Source organism: Talpa europaea (genome assembly GCF_964194135.1).
Source record: "Talpa europaea genome assembly, chromosome: 6".
Taxonomy (NCBI): Eukaryota; Metazoa; Chordata; class Mammalia; order Eulipotyphla; family Talpidae; genus Talpa; species Talpa europaea.
In genome coordinates, this window is record NC_140072.1 from 89,372,407 (window position 1) to 89,398,883 (window position 26,477).

The 26,477-nt window shown below is 37.3% G+C and overlaps 1 protein-coding gene across 2 annotated transcripts in view; it reads right to left on the minus strand.

Moving 5' to 3' along the window:
* FRY (FRY microtubule binding protein) overlaps positions 1 to 26,477 on the minus strand; it is a gene marked incomplete at both ends in the record, with an annotated part of 249,052 nt that overhangs the window by 204,061 nt on the left and 18,514 nt on the right. For both annotated transcript variants that reach the window (XM_084236045.1, XM_084236046.1), the window contains one exon: positions 1,504 to 1,703. In XM_084236045.1, coding sequence (XP_084092171.1) covers positions 1,504 to 1,703 — 200 coding nt within the window. The remainder of the gene's footprint in view (positions 1 to 1,503; positions 1,704 to 26,477) is intronic.

The following is a 26,477-nucleotide window of genomic DNA, read 5'->3' on the forward strand; positions in this document are numbered from 1 at the left end:
CTTTACTTACCCTATATGTTGTTACATGAGTATGGCTGGGCAAAGACCGTTAATAGAGGGTGGAGTGGCTCAGAGGTGAGCTCTGAAGTCATCCAGTTTGAAATCAAATCAACACCAACACTGTATGATCTCAGGCTGTTATAGAGCAACCCCGATGTTAAACGGGTTCCTGTACTACTTTACCATACTTGTGCCAGTTTTCCTCATCTGTAAATTACGATAAAAATACTACCTCCCTGAGGTCATTGTAAAGATCAAAGGAGAAAAGCGAAGCACAGTGCCTGGTGTTGAGTAAGAACTCCAGAAAGATTAGTTATTCTCAGTGGTAAGAGCAAAAGAAACATTAAAACCTGAGTAAATAGAAAAAAGGTTCAGTACTAAACTTTAATTTAAATGATTTAAACTGTAAAACCAAGAGACATTTTCTTTAATAAGAGGTTATAATTCATAAAGATAACCTCCATTGATCTAAAAACTTTAATTCAAATTATGTAATTTTCAGGTACCTACACATTTAAAAAATCTTGAATTCTGATTCCCAAAACTTTAATTGAGATTCTTGTAAAGGTCATTTGTAACAGATGATGTGCATCATCTGTTACATATTTTTAGAGATTTGTGCTGTGGGCTTAATAATATTACATTTAATTATTTTAAGCTATGATGACATAAAGCAAACCTCAAAATGTCTTCTCAGGGCCCCAGAATCCTCACAGGAGGTACAAAGCCTTGCTTCACAGAGAGAGCTGCGTCATGCTGCATTCCTTTCCTTTCTCTTATTGTGTGTGGCCCCGCCAAGGTCAGAAAACAAGTAATATGAATCTACCAATTGGACTTCCTTCCTGACTGTCCTTTTGAGATTCAACAGCCTGTCTTCAGAGCCCTTGTTAGAGAATTAACATAAGGCTGAAGCACAGAATCACCTACAAAGAAAGATACTGATGTCTCAGGGCATTATCTGCCTAACAAGGGATCTAAAGGTAAGTGAGGCAAGAATTTCCTGTCTTCCAATTTTCAGAAATCAAAGTGATGTTTTCACCAACTCACAAAAAGTCTTCCTCAAACAATGCATCACTGAGATCCTAGGCTCTCAAACTGCAAGTTCAGATAGTCACTTGAAGAATAATGATGACATTTTTTCTCATTATTTAAAAAAAATAGGACAAGATTTTGACTAAAATATAAACATAAAGCAGACTCTGAGCATAATTTTTTTGTTGTTGTTATTAGTTCTTCTAATTGTTAAGTTATACTCCTTAGTCCTGAATGCAGCCATGGAGTGCTACTGAGTTGATTTGCTGAGGATTATTCTGACGTCCTCAACGCTCAATTTTTTCCCCCTTAAATTAGGAAACTTAACTATTATCTTTAAATATTACCTATCGTTTCAAAAGCACCTTTAGAAGTTAGGAGAAAAACAGTCCAGTCTTTCACAGAGTGGTGAAATCTGCAATATTCAATCTAAAGATGAATTTAAAATGTAGGTCTCATGCACATACTCACCAGAGGTTCTGCCATAATAATGCGAATCTTACGCTCAGCCTGAGTAGTGAAGTTGACAAATAAACTTTTGAGGACATATTCCCCTGGCTTGCTGTCTGGGTCCACATTGATGGGTAACATGGTTGGCGGCCCTTTCTCCCGTTGTGTGCCAGAAACAGGTGGAACTGGAGGTTTGATATAACCGTTGCCAACTGGAGAAGCTGCAAAATAGAATGGATATTCTTACTGGCCAAAACCAAGATTATAAATATTTAGATTTGCTGGAATAAACCATATATAAGTTTATGAATCATCAAGAATGCTGCACTTAATATCCTAACCTGGACTAACTCTTTAGAATGCTAGCAGAATTTAATTATTTTGATTGCATTATATTTGTGTTATCGCCATATTTAATAATACTGAAATAATTTTTGCTGCTACATTGCTTTGGGCAAATTATGTGGCAAATATATAAAACAGCTGATAAATTCTCAACATTTAAAGATCTTTTTGGTTTCTTTTTTTAGGGAAATGGAGTAAGAAAATAAATGTGTGTGTGTGTATACATACAAAAAAAAAAAAAGTGATTTCTTGTCTAGGCTTTCCTAAAGACCCTGAGCTCTCTGCTTTCTGTGCTTCATCATAATAACGGACAAGACCTTGAGGTTATCCCTTCTAGAAGTCTCCAGGAACCACTTTTCAGAAGTCCTGTTTTCACTCCAGAACAGGATGCTCTTCTTGAAAGATGAAAGAATCATGCAGTGCCCTATGTAGGTGCCAGGATACCCCTGCTCTTCCTATGTATAATGTGCTGATTCCCTACTTAGAGTAGATCTTGCAAGCAACCATCAGGCTTATGTTCTATATGCAACAGATTCAGATGACTATTTCAAGTAGTTACAAAAAACTTATTCATAAATGTTAATTTCATTTCTCTACTTTTTACTGTACTTTGACTACTCAATTCTAACATGTGCTACCTCCTTCCACCTAAGAACTTAAGGTGATCAATTATCAATATCCAAAGAAAGTAATCTAAGAGTAAATTGGCTAAGGAAAGAGGCATCAGGAATGCTGAGGACAGGATATGGAAGACTTTTAAATGCAGTCTTAAACAGTTTTGGGTGATCAGATACAGAGACCAAGGAAGAGGAGAAAAAAAGGGATTCCCCAATTGGACACTGGGTGTGAAGAGTATGGTGGTATGTCTTCAATAATAAAGGAGGCACAAAGGTCTCCTTGAAAGCTAAATGTTCTTCTTTTTTTTTACTTTCTTTTTTTTAAAGATTTATTTATTTATGCATACAAGAGCTAGGACATAGGCCAGAGGTGTGGGATGGGATATGTGTGTGTGTGTGTGTGTGTGTGTGTGTGTGTGTAAGAGGATTCACCAGAGACAGAGTGGGGAGCAGAACAGTCAGATCTACTGAAATATATTGCTGAGGGGAGCAGCATGTGGGTTAGCTCCCTGGCAGGGGATCGACCTCAAATATGTGCTGCAGTGGCTGCCGATAGCTTCATAGTGCTGAGACTTAACCCCTTGTGCCACCAGGGAGGCCCCTAAATGTTCTTTTTTTTTAATTTTTTAAATATATTTTTAAATTTTACTTTATACATTTTTTACATCATTTTTCATTTTTGCACAATGTATGCATTTTCATCTTGGTTATAGTCCCCATACAATTCCCACTCCCCCTTGTTTTGATCCTACTCCCTCCTCCCCCCAGCTCCCCATAGTGTGTCTCTGGTTTATAGTTGCTTGTTGATTTTGATTTTTACTTTATTAGAATTAGGTTTTTTCCAGGTCCCTTATTTAGGTTTTCTAAATTCCTGCTATGAGTGAAACCATCCAGTATTTTTCTTTTTCTTTCTGGCATAAATGTTCTTCAAACTACAGATACATTTAAGGTTTCATTTACCTTCTAACTAATCTAAGGAAAATTCTGAGGGAACCATGCCAAAATTTTATTTATATTATTGAATACATATATATTCTCAATGTTACATTACAGATTCCTTCTCATCTTTCCTCCCTTCCCTCATAGCCCTTTCTCTTTAATTCATTTAATCTAAGGTACAATTGAAGGATCTCTTACATCTGGAGGGTCTACTCACATCTCAACTACCACTAAAGCTTAAGAATGCAACTTCTCAAGTTATAAATATAAAATAAAACGTGTCATAATAGATGAAATAACGGATGAACTAGATGAAATATTAGATGAAATAACAGGTGAAATAATAATTTCACTTCCTCTTTATTCCCACTAGCTCCATCCTGGTATAGGCCCTTGGAAAACAATGGCTAGAATACTATAGCAGCCCTTTGCTCTCTTTATTTCATCCAATTTGCACACCAGATCAATCTTTCTTTAGCATGTCTCTAATCATAAGATCTTTCTATGAAAAAACTTCTATGGTTCTCAATTATCATCATCAAGCCTCAGACACAATGGCCTGGTTTTGACCATCTTCAGTAGTTTGCTCCACTCTATGGCCAAGATATGCTGATGCTCTGGCTAGCCCAGATCACACCTTTCCCTGTGTGCACTTCCTTCTTTCTCTTCCACTGCTCCTTTCCATTCTTCTTTGCTTATCTAATCCTTCTATCTTTTTAGAACCACTTCTAGTTTCATATCCATAAAATCCACATCCACGAGGCCAGTCCTTACCAATATGTTTATATTACAAGATTCAAACATTTGGGCCTCCCCGGTGGTGGAGTGGTTGAACACTGGGTTGCGAAGCTGCCCGCAGCCTCTGCAGCACCAGTTCGATCCCCGGCCGCCAGGTGAGGGTCCCACATGGCACGCAGACCTCTCCTGCCACCCTCTGCTCCCCTCAGGAGTGTGCTTTGTCAGTCTGCCTGCTCTGCTCTCCCCTCTGACTCTGGTGAATTCTCTCACCCTCCCGTGCTTCTGACTGTACCCAGTGCTTGTATAAATAAATAAATAAATCTTTAAAAAAAAATTCAAACATTTAACTTATGCTGTTTGGCATTTTGTTTTGTCTTATACATTTTATATTATCTAAGGAAGACTCAATAGATTATTGTCAAGTGACATAATTATCAATTGGTCATGTGGTCTTGCCTAGGGTTAGTCCTATAACTGAACAATTGATTTTAAATGTATCCCCTAAAAGTTCCCCAACAAGGTTGAAGTATCCCAGATTTCACAGAGTTCTCCACACGGACAATACTCAATAAATCTACTTAACTAACTACAATAGCACCTTACTTAATCATTGTACATCATAAAGTGATTCACAGGGAGGGAGCTCTATGAAAAAAATCAGTAGTCAGTCTTTAAAGTAATAGGGTGAAGTATTTGTGATGAAGTCATTAATTAAATGGTACATCAACAGCTTATTAAAAGGTACTATTTATGCTAAAGGGGTATATTCAAATCAGGTGATGCAGATGAAGTCTCTGTCACTCCTTTGCTTTGCCAGGTAATTTTTTTCAGTGCTGGCACCTAGTAGAAGCAGGAAGCTTCCCAACTTCAACTTACATAAAGACAGGATCTCCACAAGATACCTTCCTGATGTATCACGGGCATCATGCCACAGAACTGGAGACTGTAATACAAACCAAAAAGTCTACGTGGAAGACAACTTTTTATCATCACCAGTTTTCCACAGGATTTAATCCATTTCTAGTTGACTGCAATACTCAGGTTGACGTAATACATAGTGGAAAGACCAGATCCATAATTATAAGACTCAGGAGCCTAAAAGTTATAACTATAGTAGGAATTTTGTAAGAGCGAACTTTAGAAGTCTTCCTGAAAAGCTTCATTTTAAACTAGATATCTGAAGTCCAGATACTAGAATGCCTCTCAGGTAAGTCTTCCATTTAAAGGGCCAAAGCACCAATTCACTACTATCATAAAAAGTGTATGTACCGGTACTTCTAAGCCAGACATCCTGTGAGTACCTAAGTCTGTGTGCACAGCATTAGTGAGCTGGAACTATCCTAACCCAACAGAACACTGTGCCAGAGCTGAAAATGATGCAAGGGTGGGGCACCCATCATTCTGGTTTCAAACAGATCTGCTGGGCCGATGGAGATTTGGTAGCAGTGAATGGGGTGAGTGTCCTTGAACTAGATCCACTGCCAAGTTTCAGCAATCCTTCTTCATCCTACCATAATTAATTCATAACAAATCCTAGCCTTTTCTCAGAATAATTTTCAAAAGCAAATCCATGACATGGAACCTTTCAGTAGCTCAGTTATTTTGTGTAGGGTAAGGAAAAATGTCAGGCTTTTCTGCCCTCCCGCCATCAGGAGAGATGATGGATCCTTGCAGTCCTGAATGCATGCCTGATGGCGGGCACCTGGAATAGGGTGTGGGCATAGGTAGATGGGATTCACCTGGGCTGAGATGGGGACGCCAGTAGAAGCCGAGAAAGAAGCAGGAGAAGCTGAAAGAGAAGCCGAGAGAGAAGCGAGAGAAGCAGAAGCAGAAGCAGAAGCAGAGAAGGCCGGAGAGCCCAGATAGAGTGAAGACTTGATGGGGACTGGGAGGACTGCCAGCCTCCCGGCCCCCCAGCACCCCTGCCTGCCGTGTACTGGGTAAATCCCAATAAAAGCCTGCAAAAGCCACTGAGGACTCTGACTCCTCCTTTACCCAGTCTGCTGGATCAGAAAACCTGCACTGTGTCCAGGTCCTGACTCTACATTTTGTGACAATGTAATTGAGAACCAGGAAATACATGTTTCATGATAGTTAAAATTGAGTCACAAAGTCTAAACTAGTCTAAACATTAGAACATTATCATTAAAAAAAATCATCAGACTCTCTCAGGATGCGTTTGCTCTAATCTAAACACCATTAAGATCAATGGTCTAGTTTCAAGTTCACAACAGTCTATAAAGAGAAAATTGCAAGGGAAGGGTGTAACTCTTATGGGGCCAGTGCTTCTGGGGATAGGTGGGGAGCTAAAGTGGGGTTCACAAGAGAAAGGTATCACTTTCAGGTATTAATTAGGTCTCTAATCATTGAATCTTTTTGAAATTTGCTTTCTCTTTATATTTTATCATTTATATCTTAATCTTGGATTGAACATGTTCTAATATCTCTTCATTGCCTTCTTTTGTGTTGATGTTATTTTATTGTTTTTATTCCAAATTCTCTATCAGTTTGTTTCTACTGCATAATTTCAAGAGGCATTTTCTCTCTTACATTGGGTTCCTATTTCTTATTTCATCCAGGGTCCAATCCTTAATCTGTAAGAAATCTGTTTTAGGCCTTTGATGCCCATTAATTTCCTCTTTATTAGATCTATTTTTGACTACAAGTTTGAAACATGATTTCCACCACCCCCCCAATTTCATTCACTAGTGAAATTTTTAGGTAGACTGCTCTTAGCTGGCTAAGACCTTCTGTATAATTAGCCTAAGTTACTAACATTTTCAGAATTACTAACCCTAATTGCAGCAGCAATACAAACACCCCCACATCTTGTAGTTGATACATTTTTATTATGACACTGAAAGTAAAGGAAATGCTATAATGAGACTTTCTTCATATAGGTACCCCAAGGCTAAAAATGGCAATTGGTTTTCTCAGTTAAACATGCAGAGAAATTAAGACCATCGCTGATTATAGGCTATCATTCATTAATTCACTCATTCAATTTAATTAGAATTTATCAGTACCTAGATTTCAGGCACTGTTCTAGGCACTGGAAAATAGCAGTGAGCAGAATATATAGTTCCTGCCCTCAAGTAGTTTAGTTTACTGAAGCAGGGTCACAAATTCTTATGCCCATGTGCATACACACACACACACACACAATATGTCAGAATTCAATATACTCTTAAAGAAAGAGGAAACAGTGAGTGGCAGTGGAACCTGCTCTTCTTTTTATGGCCAGAGGCATTCAGATGTTATAGTTTGGAACTCTGTGAGAGGAATATAACTTGTATGCATTCTTGGTGTCTAAGAAAATCCAGACACACTTGGCTTAGACAGCATCTGCTTTTTTGATCCATTGCATTGGCTTGCCTGTATCTGTGTCAGTTCTGGTTGGAAATACGAATATCAACCAGCCTGTAAAGAGCATGATTCAAAATGTGCATCAAACACAAAGCTGCTCTGCCTCCCTTCACAAAGTATATGACTTAGAAAAGAGGGACATCTTTCCCATTCTTATTCACCAGTTTGCAAAGAAATGACCACAGAGCTAGTTTTTCAAAATACTCGATGGTATCATTTTTGAAATTTGATTCTAAGCATTGGAAATAAAAATGGCTTACTTTTTTTTTAAAAAGTGCCCCAGAGTTTATATGTGGTAATTGTTCAAAGTAGGTGCTCCTGCAAAGGTCAGCTGAAACCACTTCACTTTCTGGAGATTATCGTAGCCTTATCTTTCCTAACAGGAGCAAACGTATTAGGTTTCTTTGTTCACAGTTGGATATGTTATTCTTTCTGCCAGTTCCCAGTGCCTCATTCATTTTGTAGATTCTGAGGGCAAACCCCTTTAGTAACCATGTTTTCCTCTACAACCCCTCTTTTCCCATAAGACTAATTTTGTTTACTGGTATTACAGGAACATTTCTTAAAACATAACAAATCGAGAATGACGCAGCTACTGTGAGAACATGTCACACTGTATATAGAACAATAACAAATTGTCCACTAATGCATTTATGAGGGTGCTACAGTAATAGTGTTTTAAAAGGTGCTGCAAATAGTCAAAATGACCAGAGACACTAAAAGTCATCATAATAAATAAGGGGATAAAATGGGTGAAAAAACCTTCAGATATGATAGGAAGAATTATTTTCCTCTGAAAAATATCATTAAGAAACAGAAAATATTGGAGTAGAAAGAAACAGAGCAACAGGAAAACATTTGATAACAAAGAGATGTGTAATAGCTAAATAATTTTATATATTGCAAACTAGGTCAAGAAAAGACTACCAGGTAAAAATACTCAGAAATAACTTTTGCCTTGGAAGAAAATATATATTCAGTGGCATGTTAAATTCTTTCTATAAAATTCTGATAATGTGACATATTGCCCCAACTTTTGTTGATTAAATATATTCGTCCTTTCTCTGACACTATTTAATTCTCATAATCACATAGTTCTTAAACTGTCTTCCTTCACAGTTCAGGCCCACTCGATAGTTCTAGAATAATTAATAACCCTAGTTCTTACCCTACAAGGCCAAACAAACCCCCTTACCTGGTAAGACCATGTAGGTTCACAGAGCTTAAGTGACTTTCCAGAGGCATGGAGTTGTCTATTCAAAATCTGAACACATGTGTATCAGACAACATCTTGTGAGCTTCCTGTATCACACTGTCATTTAAAACAGACCAGCTGCTTCTTAGACCGAATAAACTAAGTCCCTTTGTCTACAGGTTTTGTCCTGCATAAGCTAATTCAGAGACTTCAAGGAATGACAAAATAAAATAAAAATGTGACTTGGAAAATAAAGTTTCCTATATATTAGTATAACTGGTTATTTTCTAGAAAGACTGATATAACCTCCAGCCACAGAGGTCCCTCCTGGTAGATTTCTCTTGAACTTGAATGAATCTTTGAGAAAGGCAGAGTACAAAAAGAGACAAGAATTGAGGACCCACAAAAATCTGATTAATTATACAATACAGAAAGTTCTAGAGATGATTCTTTCCTAGATATAACGATGACATGACTTTGAGCTGGTTGTTATCCTAACAAGGAGCAAATGAACTTGAAATCACAGTTCTCTGTGTACTTCAATCTGTGACTTCTCGAACAAACAAACAAAAATTCTTTTTTAGTGAGGTAACCTTGGTTAACAACATTGTATGTGACTTAGAGGTACAAAATCACCTTCTCCAGATGTTGTTACCACACCACACCCACCACCAAGACACCCACAATCCTCCATCAGAGTCCATAGCGCTCACTCCCCACTTTGTTGGCTACCTCAGAGAGAGTTAAGTAGTTTAATGAAGAGAACATTAGTCTCAAGTTGTTGCCATGTTTTCCCTTCTCCTTTGTCTTCCAGTATTTTATCTTAGAGAAATGACAGTGACACTTGAATGATTCTTTTATAAATCTGTCATTTGTTTAAATGCAATTACATGGATATCCCCCTATTTTTGACGTAGGTACTGCCATCAGAGCCTGAAAGAAGGTCTGCCAAGATCTTTGAGCAAAGGAAGATGAGGTTACATTGACATTTCAAAGTCTTTCTCACCAAAAGGAGATCAAATAACCTGCTAGAGGCAGGATAAGCCTGAATTTCAACTTCCTTTACTTGCCCAACAAAACAGACAAACTGCTCACATTCACGAATACCATACTAACCATCTTCTCTTCCTACTCTTATTTCCTCCTCCTTTATATTGTATTTTCTGCTCATTTTATGGAGCCAAAATTAATTTTCATCTAATAACTTAAAATTTATGATAAGTTGGATGAGGCTTTGTATTTTTCTTTTTTTGTATGTTAATCTTGAAAAAGATTTGATTTACAAGGTGATTCAATGGTGCTAGGATCTTTGCACATTAGATCCACCTAGAAGGCTTGGCCCCACCTGACTGACTCAGTGGGTCTGGGGTAGGGCTGAATAATTTGCATTTCCAATCCGCCCCCCCCCCCCGAATTAGGCCAACACTACATACCCTGATATTTCAGATGTAAATACAGGAAAGCAAAAGGGAACAATTATTCCTGTGGACAAATTATTTTTAATTCCATTTGCCTATAGTAAAATGGATAAGCAAATTAATTCCAACTAAGTTAATGCTCTACAGGCAAAACACAGAGAGAACCTTGGGGCAGGAACTTGCACTAACATAACTTTGGTTTTCCAAACTTGCTATTCTTAAAGAGGTTAGGCCAGGTTGTCCTTTCTAGTCCCAGTACTCTATGACTGTAATAAAAATAACAATGAAGAGATCACTGACTTAAAACTCTCATAATTCAAATACTTAAAAGCAATGCTTGCCTTCCCAGAATATGAGTTAGTGAGAGTCTACCTTCTCTGTAGAGGAAAGCTTTACAAATAATCCTGACCCTTTCAGTTAAACCTCCACTTCTTGTCTAGTTTTCCATCTATGTTTCTGAGACTGGAAACTAACTATACTCCAGGTAGATACACAAGGAAGCCCATATTTATTCCTAGCTATCAACTTACGGTTTGTGAAAACATTAAGAAATAATAAAAAAACTATGCATTGAGAATCTGCCTTTCATAAAATTCTGTGCTGGGCTTCGTGAAGGACAGAGGCATCATCTCCTGTTCTGGGCCATCCACTAGGAAATTATTGCAGAATATGGAATTTGATCCATATCTTAAGGGATAGCTAGGATTCTATGAGGAACCTAGGCAAAGGGAATATGTGGAAGGAGCATGGAGGCAACTGTTAAGAATCTCCTTGTCTTGATCCAGTCATCTATTTTTGGGCATTTGGGTTGTTTCCATAGCTTAGCTATTGTAAATAGTGCTTCTATAAACATAGGCATGCCGGTGCCCTTTGGAATTGATGTTTCTGTGTCATTTGGGTAAATACCTAGGAGTGGAATTGCTGGATTATATGGAAGCTCTATGTTTAGTAGGTCAAGAAATCTCCACACTGGATGAAGAAGATGTGGTACATATACACAATGGAATATTACTCAGCAAACAAAAAAGATAAACACTTGCAGTTTGCAGCAACATGAATAGAGCTAGAAGGGATCATGCTCAGCGAAATAAGTCAGAAAGAAAAAGAAAAATACCGGATGGTCGCACTCATAGCAGGAATTTAGAAAACTTAAATAAGAGACCAGGAAAAAGACTAATCCATATAAAGTAAAAATCAAAATCAACAAGCAACTATAAACCAGAGACACACTACAGGGTGGGGTGGGGGGGGGAGAAGGAGGGATGGGGAGAGGAAGGACTAGAGTCAAAATAAGGGGGAGTGCAATTGTATGGGGAATATAATCATAATGAAAATGCATACATTGTGCAAAGATTAAAAATGATGTAAGAATTACATGAGGGCCTCCCCGGTGGTGCAGCGGTTGAGCGCTGGGTTGCGAAGCTGCCCGCGGCCTCTGTGGCACCGGTTTGATCCCCGGCTGCTCCCCGGCCACCGGAGGAGGGTCCCTCATGGCGCACAGACCTCTCCTGCCGCCCGCTGCTCCCTCTGCAGTGTACTTCGTCAGTCTGCCTGCTCTGCTCTCCCCTCTGGCTCTGGTGAATTCTCTCACCCTCCCGCGCTTCTGACTGTACCCAGTGCATGTATAAACAAACAAACAAACAAATAAATAAAACATGCCTCTATAAAAAAGAATTATATGAAATAAAATATTAAAAAAAATGAACCTCTGTGTCCCCTTGTTCTCTTATCCTCTCCAATACATCTCCATCTATATGTTCAAACTTCGCCTTCAGGAAAGAACTATAAAGTTCTCAACAACAGCACTTGGTCTTGCCATTTTTCTAAGTATGTAGCATAGTGCCTGGGGTAATTAAACAACTGTGCTTACTTAATAATTATTGTACTGAACCTATCAGTTTCACAATACAGTCTTTGTATGAATGACACAGTTAAACAAGAATATATACGAAAAACTTAAACTATTAAGTCCTATAAAAATGTAGATGTGGATTCTTGTTTTTAGAATTAAGGTCTTAAATGGCAAACCAATGACTTTGGACTTTATTTACAGGACAGCTGGGAGGTAGCAGGTTTCTGGAAAAAATGTTTATCTGATGCTGTTGTGGAGGATGGGTTAAAAAAAGATTGTTGGAGGAGCTATGCAAATTAAAGACCACTACACCTATCATGAGAAAAATAATGAAGATGGAAACCTAGATGGAGTTTGTCAGAATGAAAAGGAAGATCCACCAATACCTTGTACAAATAGAACAGAAATTCTGTCATGTCACCCTTTCTCAACACACATGCAAGATATGTCTCCTGTTGAGATGTTACATGATTAAGATGTCTAAGGAGGATTTTTTTTCTGAGTACTCACTCTAGAAGCTTTCTTAAAATTCCCTACCTGTGGCAGGCTCTTGGTCAGAGATTTTGTACCCAATAACTAAAAATCCATGAGCTATGTATACCTGAGAATGACAGGGTGAGTTCCTGTCTTCTATGAGCCAATTGATAAGACAAGTCAATGGAATATGGGCAGGATGACTAAAGAAGACAGAACATAAGGTATGGGTCTTGTTTGAATCTTGATTTGAACAAACCACCTCTTAAAAGACCATGGCTTGAATTATATTAATCAAAATAGATATGTTTATAATAATGGTTAAAAACGTTACTTTTATTAAAAAAAACTGTAATTAAAAATACATCTTAAAAATGATATGGCAATTTGAATATTGGACATTAGGTGATATCAAAGAACTCTGGTTAATTTTCTTAGGTATGAAAAGAGGTAAAGGACCTATACAAAGAAAACTATAAAACACTGTTAAAAGAAATAGAAGAAGACACAAAGAAGTGGAAAGACATCCCCTGCTCATGGCTTGGAAGAATAAACATTAAAATGGCCATCCTACCAAAAGCAATATACAGATTCAATGCTATTCCAATCAAAATTTCAATGTCATTCTTCAAAGAAATAGAATAATTATTGATGAAATTCATATGGAATCACAAAAAACCCTGAATAGCCAAAACTCTTCTGAAAAAAAAAGAAGGGAATGGAGGCATCACACTCCCAGACTTCAAACTATACTACAAAGCCATAATCATCAAAACTGCATGGTATTGGAACAAGAACAGACATACAGACCAATGGAATTGAATAGAAAATCCAGAAATAAACCCACAGATCTATGGTCAACTAATCTTTGACAAAGGAGCAAAGACTATGCATTGGAGCAAAGAAAGTTTGTTCAATAAATGGTGCTGGGAAAACTGGGTCGCTACATGCAAAAGAATGAAGCTTGACCACTACCTCACACCATACACAAAAATCAACTCAAAATGGATTAAAGAATTAGACATAAGACCTGAAACCATAAAATACAAAGAAGGAAATATAGGCGAAACACTACGTGATTTGCACATCAAAGACATCTTTACAGACACATCACCCAAAGCAGTGATAGTGAAGGCAAAGATAAACAGCTGGGACTACATCAAATTAAAGAGTTCTGCACAGCAAAAGAGACAATAACCAAAACAAAGAGAAACCCCACCGACTGGGAGAACATTTTTGCACACAACACTAATGACTGATCACAAAAATCTGCAAAGAGCTGATGAGACTCAACAACAACAAAGAAAATAATCCAGTCAAAAAATGGGCAGAAGAGCTAAAAAGAAACTTCTCTGAAGAGGAAATGCAAATGGCCAACAGGCATATGAAAAAATGTTCAACATCACTTGCAATCAGGGAAATGCAAATCAAAACTACCATGAGATACCATCTTACACCAGTGAGAATGGCACATATTAAAAAAAACTAGCAACAACAAATGTTGGCAAGGATGTGGAGAAAAAGGAACTCTTCTGCACTGTTGGTGGGAGTGCAAACTGGTCCAACCACTATGGAGAGCTGTGTGGAGATTTCTGGACCTACTAAACATAGAGCTTTCATATGATCCAGCAATTCCACTCCTAGGTATTTACCCAAAGGACACAGAAACATCAATTCCAAAGAACACCTGCACCCCTATGTTTATAGCAGCACTATTTACAATAGCTAAGCTTTGGAAATAGCCCAAATGCCCAAAAATAGATGACTGGATCAAGAAGATGTGGTACATATATACCATGGAATATTACTCAGCATTCAAAAAAGATAAACACATGCAATTTGCAGCAACATGGATGGCGCTGGAAAGGATCATGCTCAGCGAAATAAGCCAAAAAGAAAAAGAAAAATACCGGATGGTCTCACTCATAGCAGGAATCTAGAAAACTTAAATAAGGGACCAGGAAAATGAATAACTATATGAAAGTGAAAATCAAAATCAACAAAAAACTATGAACCAGAGACACTTTTTGGGGGGTGGGTGGCGGGAGGGGAGGGATTGGGGTCAGAATGGGGGGTTGCAATTGTATGGGGAATATAAAAATAAAATTTATTATTTTAAAAAAATTAAAATTAAAATTAAAAAAAAGGAGCAAAAGAAAAAATTTTTCTTAGGTATGATAATAGATTTGTGGGTAGGTAAGGGAATACCTATATTTTCTAGACTGCATACAGATTACAGGAACTTCACTGAAATGGACCTATATTTGATTTAAATTACTTTAACAAAGGAAAAAGCCAGAGACTGGTCATCTCTCAATATACCATGATGTATATAGTTGAAGCAGAAATGACCAATTCTGGTAACTACTGACTCTGAGTGATGACAATAACTTGTACATTATACTATTATTTTTCTTTTTGTCTGAAAATTTTAATAATGAAACACTTTTTTTTTTAATGAAACACTTTTAAAAGATACGGTTCATTTGTAAAATTTTTTCTACATCTATCATGGCAATGAAGGAATGTTATCTTAAAATCTCAATTAAATATTTTTATATAAAAAATTGAAACCACCTATAAGACCAAACACATTCTTAGACATTAACTGAATATGTAAGACTGAATGCTGTGGATCTTGGAGCATTTATACTCACAACACACAACAAGGATGAATGTAATTAGGGCATCATTTACATAGGCAGCCTGCATCATACCTCTGCTAAAATATAGCAGTGTCCTTTCAGAAATACTTTTGTTTCCAGAAAACTAGGAGTAAGACCAGTTAATCAATTCACTAAACAACAAATTTTCATAGATTTAATATGCATAAGGTATTCTGCAAAGTTTTGTTGGGAGTACAAAGGTAAATTTAAATAGGCAATTTGAGAGATTTAAAAAATCTAGTACATTTAGCCACACAATGCTGCAAGGCAGTTTCAGGTTGCATGGCCAATGGGAGAGCTCATGAATTAAGAGAGCATTCATTAATTTGTTCATTTACTCTGTCACCAAATATTCACTGAAGGCCCACTCTGCTCCAAGTATTGTGCTAGCTGCTGGGGAAACACCAGGCATGACTCCTGTCCTCACATAGCTGATAGCAGGCAGAGAAGCAGGCGTTAAACACAACCAGATACCTATTTACAAAATGGAAAGTGCTATGAAGGCTGTGACAAGAGAAAAACAGAGGAGACATTCTTGTAATTTGGCGGTCAGGGCAGAATTATCTGTGATGGTGACACTGAAACCGAGACCTAGACATAACTGATAGTAGATGCAGTTTGAGTAGGCTTCAAGACAGATGATGAGGGGGATATCAGACTTGTAGGAATTAGCTAAGCGGGCAAAAAAACACCTCATAGTTCTCTCTCACTTTCTTCCTTCTGGGTTTATCTGAGGTTGTTCTGGCCAGTCGTTCCTTAGCATTTCTCTGCTGATAGCCTGTCTCCTTTATCCAGCTTTATCCTCATGCAGAGACTGGCCATTTCTCGATATAGCATGATATATATATATTTGTTTCCTCTCTGTCTTCCCCACTACATGTAAGTGCAAAAAGGGCAAGGAATTTGTTTCATTTCTCTTGTGTCTACACCTTCTAGCTCAATACTCTGTACTCACTAAATATTTGTTGCATTATGAAGAAAGCATTAAGATGTATAAGGCCATGAATTACCTCCCACTTGGAAAACCTACATTCAATCCAAGACTCACAGAAAGTCCAATGAAAGAGCTATTTCTGCAACCAAGCAGGACACTGACAAATAGAGCACCAATATGCCCAGGAGTAGAATATTATATCATGGATGACAGCATGTCATTTCAGTAGAGGTCCTGACTAATGGTGTGTTGAGAATGCCTAGCTTATGAAATCTTCACAGCAGATTTTGTCAAAGTGCAGGTTGTGACCCATTACTCAATCATGAAACCAATTTAGTGGGTGCTGACCAGCATGATTTCAATGAATTGAATAGAAAAGCAGAGAAAAGAGCAGAGCGATGGCACAATGCATAGTGAGGGGAAACACTATTTCATGAAACTTTTAAGTCTGTCCGTGTGTGTACTCTGAGTTACAATGCAAAGTGTGTTTCTTACTGTGGGTTGTGGCCAAGAGGCTCTAGTGGCTGTGGGAGCAGTTATTTGCAGACCCCTACCTGAGTGTTATCTTGAGGTTGACTGAAAATGAGAAAACCAGCTTTTTGAGCTTTTTCATTAGAACCATTTTTAAGCCAAATAGCCAGGGCAAGAGAATAGCTCTTGAAAAGGAGTTATTACAGCTGCATTAGTGGGTACATGACACAGGAACACAACCTAAAGGGGCAATGAGGACAGTGCAGGCTGCCACCAGGGAGCAGTACCAGAAACTGCCGCATATGGACAAATGAAAGTTACAAACCGAAGTTTTAGCTATTCCCCTTCCAGATCTCCTTAGAAATTGTGTGATAGAGGGAGTGATTTGAAGAAGTCTAATTCTATCTATATCTGTGTTAATGTTCTATATATCAAAAAATAATATACATACCACAGGTAAATACGACACAATATGAATTCCATTATAAAATACAGGCACACACATACATATATATATATATATATATACACACACACACAATAATATACATATGTATATAATAGATGTTAAGCATTGTATCATGTAATATATATGATAAAACAAGATATATTTTCAGCATCTATAGTGCAGGGTATATACTAGAAACACAAACATTTGTTAAATGAATTAACTAAATAATGGTTAGTTTTTTATTTTGTCAACATGAAAATACTTATTAAATTTTTGGTTCATACGTGCTTATTTATTTAGAAGCCAATTCATTTATAAAAAAGATTTTAATTTTCATTAAATTCTTAAATTGCTATGGAAATGTACAATGACTCTGTAAAATTCACTTTATATATACAGACCTGAACTTTATTGTCTAAGACAGTGACAAGTCTACCAGTTCATAGAAACATATTTGTTGTTACCAATTTCTTATAAAAGGTAAGTTAATAAACTAAAAGCAAGAAAGGCAAAGAGTCAAGACAGTTACCAGACCTGGGAGTGGTCTGCTCAGTGGAAACACAGTAAGCACTTCATGTAAGTTCCATTAAGATGCAACATTTTTCCAAATACATGAAACCATAAGCTTAATCACTTAACTTGTAAGCTTGTTATACATTAAAATAGAAATATCCTAAGGAAAAAAAGTTCCTCTGCAAACTACAAAGTAAGAGGTAAATTAATGACTAATAGATATTTTATTCCTAGAAACAGAATGGCGATAGTTTCATAAGAGATAGTACAGTAGAATAATTAACAAATAATTGAATCTGCAAAATCATTAACAAAATGTTTTCTTTTGCTACAGCAGTATGTTGTGCCTTTATTATATATAAATTAATTTTTTCTACATTCATTAAGTAGAAAGTTAAACAGTCAATATCCAAGATGCATGTAATTAACCCTGTGTCACAAAAGTTTCCTTTCATTAGTTTTTCTGAACTCTTGTACAATATTGCTTACAGGTTATGCTAGAACAAATGTAACCAGGCTGTTACTCTGATAAAGGAAAAGCAGCAAACTGTGATTTGGACCCACTTATTGTGGGCTAACACATGGTATCCTGTTTTTTAATTCATAAACAAAAAAAGAAAAACATTTTTTAAATGCGGAGAAGGCTAAGCCAAATCAAAGAAAAAAGTTTTGGGCCTATTTCAATGTTTAAAACAAGTGTATTTACATTATTATTAAGAAGAAATCAAGCATAAATCCTAGTTCTGTTGAAATATTAAATGTGGTAATATTATTTCCCAAATACATACTAGCTACTTTTACAGATTAGCAATTGTACAGCATAGATAATCATATGAATCTTTTAGTGAAACCTCAGCGCACAGAAAAATTCCATTACATCATGACTTGTTGTTTCAGAGACTCACAAACAAAACTATCAAATCTTACCTCTGAAATACTGAAATCTCAACAAGAAAACATAAAAGGCACCACTCCTATCTCTGAACAGTGACCTTATAAATAATCCCGCAGGCAGATGAAGTTGCTCCCCCACCTCTATCCACTGAAACCCCTAGGTGAATCCTCCCTACGCACAGCACTGAATAGCCTACTAGCCACCCCACACACATGAACAACCTTTCATACCTACCCAGCCCTTTTATGAAGCTGATCACACAGGAACGTCTCCAACAAGCTGTTGTAATCTCCATGAGCCTGAAAAGGAACCCAAACTAACAGTCTGGGGTTGCTACACAGACTATGTTCCAAAGCAAAAGAACATAATGACGGACTCCATGATCGCGCTGCTCACTGCCACCATAAGAGTCTCAGCCACAAGGTAGGGCTCTTTTATTTTTGGCCCAAGGTGTATTTTTAGTCAGGTGCTACAGACCTACAGTAGAAGACATACTAAAACAGGCCTTCCGTCCAGGGCAGACTGTTCATACCAATGGGACAATTTTTAGCTGCACAGTAAGACCGTGACCTACAACTCACACAGTACCCGTATGTCTATATTTATCCACAAGAACATACTATGCTGACAGATTAGTAAAGCTGCTCAAAGCACTCCAGGAACATGAGCCCGACCCACACAGCTCGTCATCAACAGTCCCCGCATACCAAACACATGCGCTACCCTAGACCTAACCCGCTGGTGATGTGTTCCTGTGATGGCAGAAATGTAAGAGCAAAGATAATGCAGGGTGAGTGATAAGCCGCTGCTTTGGGTACTAGGGGCTCTTGGCCACAAGTACAAACAGCTTAAATTCTTACAGACAAAACCAATAGCAGAGAATTCTTATTTGAAGCCAAGAGTTAGTGAGAAACCATACACCCTGAAGGAAAATGAAACTTTGAACAGCTGTTGGCATGACTAGTAAAGAAAAGTGACTGGGTCTATTCTATCATTGTATTGTTTAAAAAGACACAAGCCTAAATGGACTTGTTAAAAAATCTTAGTTTATAAGAACATGAAGGAGCCAACACTGGCAAATGTTAAGGACTCCATCTGCAAGAGGAGACAGGTTTAGGCGAGTGAGTATGAAGAATAAAACTGCTAAGTCACTTAAAAACAAAATAAAAGTGTAACTAATTGACCTTTCAATGGCATTATTTCTGACAGAAGAATTTTATGAGGGTCAATGAAATCTATTTCTTCATGGACACAGCTGTGAACACCACAAACCCCAAAGTAATTTCCTAGTCTTGATTTACTCAGGGTAATTGTAGGTTTTCTTTAGCAAGATAGGTCAAAATTACAAAACAGCACGGTATGGAGAATTGACCGATGAAATGAAACATTTCCCAGGAAGGAGAAAAAAGTCCAAATTAGCAAAATGAACACTTAAAGTGACACAGGCAGGCTAAATGCCAGCAGAGATGCCGTATGGAACCAGCATGTCTTACACATTCAGGGTTTGATGATGCCTTTCTAAAGTAGTTGATTGAGATGCATAGGTGGCATTTGGTTTATGATTTACTGAAAGGTATCAAAGTGATTATAATACAATAGTGTGCCTGTGGAGGTACCTGTGTGTAGTGGCAGGATTAACACGGAGCAGGTTTTCTGATCCAGCAGACTGGGGAAAGAAGGAGTCCTGGAGCCCTCAGTGGCTTTGCAGGTTTTTACTGGGATTTACCGGGTACATGGCAAGTAGGGGTGCTGGGAGGCCGGGAGGCTGGCAGGCCTCCCAGCCCCCAGCAAGTCTTCACTCTGGGCTCTCCAGCCTTCTCTCACGTTCTCTCTGCTTTTCTCATGGCTCTGCTTCTCTCTTGGCTTCTCTGCTCCTGCTGGCATCCCCATGACACCGCCCTTAAAAGCCCAGTCTTAGCCCAGGTGAATCCCATCTACCTATGCCCACACCCTACTACTCCAGGTGCCCACCATGAGGCATGCATTCAGGACTACAGGGTTCCGTCATACATCCTAATGGTGGGAGGACAGAAAAGCCTGATACTTTTTACCTTACCCTACACTGTGTTTCAAATGATAAGGACTCTTCGGTGCTCCCCTTTCTACATCTACATGGGAATAGAAACTTGACTGAAAATTTGTACTTTGTCAAGTTCAAATTCTAGCGCTACTTTTAGACCAACCTTTCAAAAGAGGTGATTGTCATTCGATTAAAGGAACATTATTTGAAACATTCTCACAGAAACATGAATAAAAAGCATTTTATTTTTTTTTCACTCTTTCTTGCGATACCAATTACCAAACAACATTTAAGAAAGTGTAACAAAAAAATAAAAAAAGAAGTAACATTTGTGGGATACCAAATTGGTATTGGTATCCAGATACTTGATTAACCTTTCTCCATATCATTCATTTAGTGCCCACAGCATTTGTGTTAGATAGTCATTACCACCCTCCATTTAGAGTTGATGAAAGGAATTTTAAACAGATGGGCCAAAGCCATTCAAATATAGGTTTGTCAGACTCCAGAGTCATTATATTGATTGATTTCTACTCCAGTACTTTACTATGAATTGGGACTTTTAAACAATGGTAACCATAGAGACTTGTCTTTGTATGCATTTAAGAGTAGTAGCCCCCCAATAATCTATTTTTCCCCTAAAATTTCACATATCCAATCCAGATGAATTCCACAGAGTACAGTCTCCATTGATGTGTCTCCCTGACCCCCAGACTATTGTCTTGTGGTCCTCACTGGTTTAGGGAGCTCCCTAGGGCAGGAACCACATCATTCTTGTTTCTGGATCTCTAGGGCCTACTAAAAGTTGAATTAGTGCACAATAAAAGGTCTCATAGTCAAAACAGATGGCACCAAGTCCATCTATTAAAGCTCAGTGTCATCGTCACTAAAAGTTTCCACCTCGCCTCACCATCTCACTCAGCATATTTCTTGCTTGTTAGACTGAATTCTAACAATCTTGGCTTCCTCTCAACTTATGTTAGATTAAAAGCAACACATTCTGGATAGATTAACGCTCCCAATGTCAGCATACTGTCAGTTGATGCCTGATATTGATTTAAAAAAAAAAAAAACAGAAAACAACAACAAAAAGCAGACATACAACTTACAAAGGACAGCAACGTAAGGATATTTCAGTATAAATCAAGACAGCCTCTAAAGAGCCAGGGAGGTAGTCATGTATTATAGAGTCTTTAATGTTGATGACCTGAATTCTTTTAGACAAGGATAAATCATGATAGCATATTATACCACAGATACATCAAGAACAGTAAAGCACAAATGAGAAATGATCTATTTAAAATTATTAAATTAAAATGTTTAGACACTTTAAGGGTTAAACTTCATGACTGGGAGTAATTTACTCAAGAGATCATTTGTTCCCCAATGATGCTAAATGTATGTCATGCATTTTAAACTATATTAATCTAAATTTAATAAGTAAACTGGATTCTGGGCATGTTTAATTGATAGTTCCATAATAACCCTCAAATATTAATTGAATGATGACTTGTAAGTTAATTCTTTTATTTCTTTAACAGCTAATCTAATATTCATAAAAATTTCCTTTCTGCTTCTGTGTGGCCTGGTAACATGACTGTGAATAGTTTTAAGTACAAATGAAAGTTCAAACTCAGTGCTTCTACCTTCACAATTACAGGGAAGTTCCTGCATGTGTTCAGCTTACCTCACTCCTTCAGGCCTTTTTAGGCTACTGGCCAACTGATAGCTCCTTTAGTACCATGAAGGTTAGAAGACCTATAACCACTCCAAATAAATGTAATAACCTGTTAGTCACCAACCTTAAATATCTTTTAGACACAAAGTAAGGAAATTTCTTACAGTTTGAAGAAAAGTCAACATTTAAAATGATCATTTTGATTCAACAGGGGAGAGAAGAGCACAAGGGATTACGCTGAAGGTTCAGGGGTGAATTGGTAGCGGGAATTTTATGGGGACTACACAATGATGTAAAAGATATAAATAAATAATTATATTTAATAAAAATAAATAAAATGATCATTTTGTAATACCACTAATATAACTGAAAACCCTAAAGAGATAAGAAACTTAAGCTGATGATGATTCCTTTTTTCCCTCATTTTTGGACTTATAAATCCAACATCTGTCACTGAGGTTTTAGAATTAGCTTGTGATATATTTAATGAAATATTTCAGTAATAAAATGGGTACCTTTTATTTGCACAAACACATATTAGTATTTCTAGAAACTTAGTATATACAAGTGTTAAAGAATTATCACAGAAATGGCAATCAACAATAGATGCCAGAGCCAAAAGGATTACCTCTTTTCATTATTTTTCCATGACATAAGACATAATACAGGATATATTTATTCACTTGTATTAACACATCTTTCCAAGACAAAGAACCTCCAAGGCTGTCTTAAAGTAGGAACCAAATTAAGTATAGCATAAGCAAACATCACCTGCAGCCTTACCTCTTCCCTGTGGAAACTATAACAAGGGCAGAGAACCCTTAAAAGACAATGTGTCATTGTGCTGGGAAGTAATGGCTATCAAACAGACTTCAAGTTGTAGGTAGCATTTGCCAAGCATGTCACTACCTAAGGACATATGCAATAAACAAGTACAACCTGAAAATGTTTACCAGGAAGGTCTCTTGGAAAATGCTGGTTTGGTTTGGCACAGGGTGCCTCTGGAACCCAGCCACTGTTAAAGCCACTGTTAAAACAGGTGTGCAAGGCTTATTAGCCACAGATTGTCTGAATTTATACAGAGGCTCACTTTAAGCCTCCAAGTATCATCCATTCTCTTGTAAATTACCAGCTGCACTTAACCCCAACTTTGGAGAGGAAAACCAGAAGAGAGTCTATGTGAATGAGAAGTTAAAGAACTTAAATGTGTTAGAAGTACTATAAATGTTTTTTCTCCAAAAGGTTTTCTTTGATAATTTTTATCAGTCAGTTTAAACATTTCTTAGTTCTATAACTATACATTTAATCCCTAGTGGGATCTTCCCTTTGTCAACAGTCCCTTAGCTGTACAATATTGGGAGACTACTGCACTGATCCTGCTTTGGGTGCTGGACCCCTTTATTTTTTGGGGGGAAAGGCTCTCACACAAGCTCAAAGTTTACCCAAAACTGGAGAGTTCATTAAAACTTACAGATTCCAGGGCCTTAAGGAGACCTACAGGACCTGTACTTCTGGTGAGGCTAGAATCTGTGTTTTTAAATACACCACAGTGATTCTAAGGTGCAGCCAGGTTTGGAAGCTACTATGGTCTCTGGGGACATTTAATAATAAATGATAATTGAGTATCTGGTAAATTGTCTCCCCAGACAGAGGAATTCATAGGAGAGTTTAAAGTAGTGACCATCTTGAGCAGAGCTTTCAAGCTTGTAACTGCACACCTACAATACAAAACATCATAAAAAATCAGAAGGTAAATAATAAAACTTGGTGTTTGCTTATGCTGTCCTTAATTGTTTCTTAAACAACTTCAGAGATTTCTTTCCTCTGCCCCAAATAGATGTCACAAAACCCAAATATTTTATATTTAGAGAGTAATGCAACTTCTCATTTTAAGTCTAATTTTTATTTACATACAATTCAAGCAAGCTTATTTGTTTAGTTTTCAAATTTTCAGCAAACTGCATGCAAGAAGTCCAAAGGTAAGATGTAGCAAATGATACAAAAATTCTAAATTTTTTGACACAATTAATGACAATGACAACAAAGGCAAGGCAATGCAATGCCATTTAGTTTAGAGTAAACCTTCCAGAAGCTTTTAACAGTCCTTAAGGACATTTCTGAAAAGGTGCCCAGAATTTTAAGAAAAGGGTGTGTGTGTTCAAGATGACAGTGTGTCAACAGTAAAGGGTGAAAACTTCTGAAGGGCTTTTATATTTTCATCTAAAACATTTAAATACCTAACTTGACATCAGGAGCTCAGTTTGGATGGACTCATTACATTACTGGAGTTCAGATGGATATAGCTAGAATGAGAGTTAAACGACTATCTGCATCTAAGAAAGTACCCTAAATCAAGATTTCCCAACTTGAAGTTCTGATTGATCTTGAAAACATTAACTTTTTCTATAAACTACGTAAATTCAGGTGAAGTGATTTATGCCAGAAGCTCAAGGAAATAGCACATGTCCTTTTTGACTACTTTTTAGCATAAAGCTCCAACAGTGCTAGAAAACAATTATATTGAACGTTAGGGTACCATTCAGCTAAATACCCCCTATCTACTGCTACCAATGCTTATGAATCATCCTGGCTGGTTCTATTTAGAAACAAAAAAGAACTTTCCAAAAGATAAATATAAACAGAAATGTGTATAGTAAAAGCATCACTATTTTTCTGTCAGGTTAAATTTTGCCTTGTAAGTGCCATAAAGGTGCAGGGAGAAGAAACAGAGTTATATAGTTTTTCACTACCACAGAAGCCCCTTTCTCGACCACCTTCATCTCCACAATTTACTTTTTTTAACTAAGTTTTATGAAACCAAGAAAAATCAAGTATTTTTATCCAATTTAGTGTCCAAATTGATCTAAAATACATATTGGGTTTTGAAGAATTATTCTCCTTAAAAAGAATGTATTTTTTTAAAGGTTTATTTTTATTTATTTATGTATACAAGAACTGGGGTATAGGCCAGAGGTACGTGTGTGTGTGTGTGTGTGTGTGTGTGTTCACCAGAGACAGACTGGGGAGCACAGCAGGTAGATCAACTGAAATACACGATTGAGGGGAGCAGTGGGCTAGACAGGAGAGGTCTGCTGCACCATGTGGGTTAGCTCCCTGGCTGGGGAGTGACCTCATGCCACAGTGGCTGGAGATAGCTTGGTAGTGCTGAGACTTTAAACCCTGAACCACCAGGGACGCCCAAGAATATAAATTTTTTAAAAATAATTTTATGCTGTTTACAGAACAAAATGATAATACTTTTGATTTAGTGGATTAGTTAAAAAAAACTTCATCAAAATTAATCTCAGATGCTTTTAGCTCTGTTTAATGTGGCTGGCTACTAGAAATTTAAAGTTGCATGTATCATGAATTACATTTCTATTTCACATGTTGTTCACTAGAACAGGTAATGCTTTATTAAATTTAGATATAAGGAAAATAATTTTTGTGAACAAACAGAAAATTGTTAATAAATACCCCAAGCACAGGGGACTGAGGTGATGGTGCACGGGTGCATTGGTGAAGGAAATTCTATGGGGACTACACCTGAGGAGAAGAAGCAGATATTGCTTAAAAATGAACAATGATGTAAAAAATTAATAAAAAAGAAAAAATGCATTAAAAAAACCAACAATAAATAAATACTACAGTGTTGGACATTCATGAATTAGTAAATACCTGTAGTCATATATTTTCACAAATAATTGATCCAATATTGATTTCTTGACTTAATAACGAAACCTCTATCAATCACTTCAAAAGGTAGCATGCTGGGTGAGATTGAAAGATGGCTATCTTTAGCCCCACTTTACAACTAAGAAAATTAAAGTAACTTGTCCAAGGTCACACACCCAATAAAAAGGACTCAAACACAGCTTTTCTGGTTCAGGGGATTGCCTCCTTGAGTTAAACAAAAACACCATAAAAGATATCTCTAATATTAAAAGCTTCCACATGGCATGCAAATCCATATTAAGACCAAAAATAAAATACTGACTAGGGAATAGATTTTTTAAACAATTTAATACTCCCTTAGCATTGTTTTATTATATCATCCACTTACAATAGATTATACATTGGTTTGTGAAAGCTCCTGTACTGTCACTATCATTCTTACTAAATATCTCACAGCTCTCCAACCCGCCTGCCTCTTTGGATGTAAGTACCTCATAATTCCTCACAATTCATCCTGATTTCTATTGCAGTGTTTGGAGCACAGTGAGTTTTCAATAAATATTTGTTGATGGGCCTCCCCTGGTGGCGCAGCAGTTGAGCGCTGGGCTGCGAAGTTGCCCGCAGCCTCTGCAGCACCGGTTCCATCCCCGGCTACCAGCGAGGATCCCACATGGCGCGACAGACCTTTCTGCTGTGCCCGCTGCTCCCCTCAGCAGTGTATTTCGTCAGTCTGCCTGTTCTGTTCCCC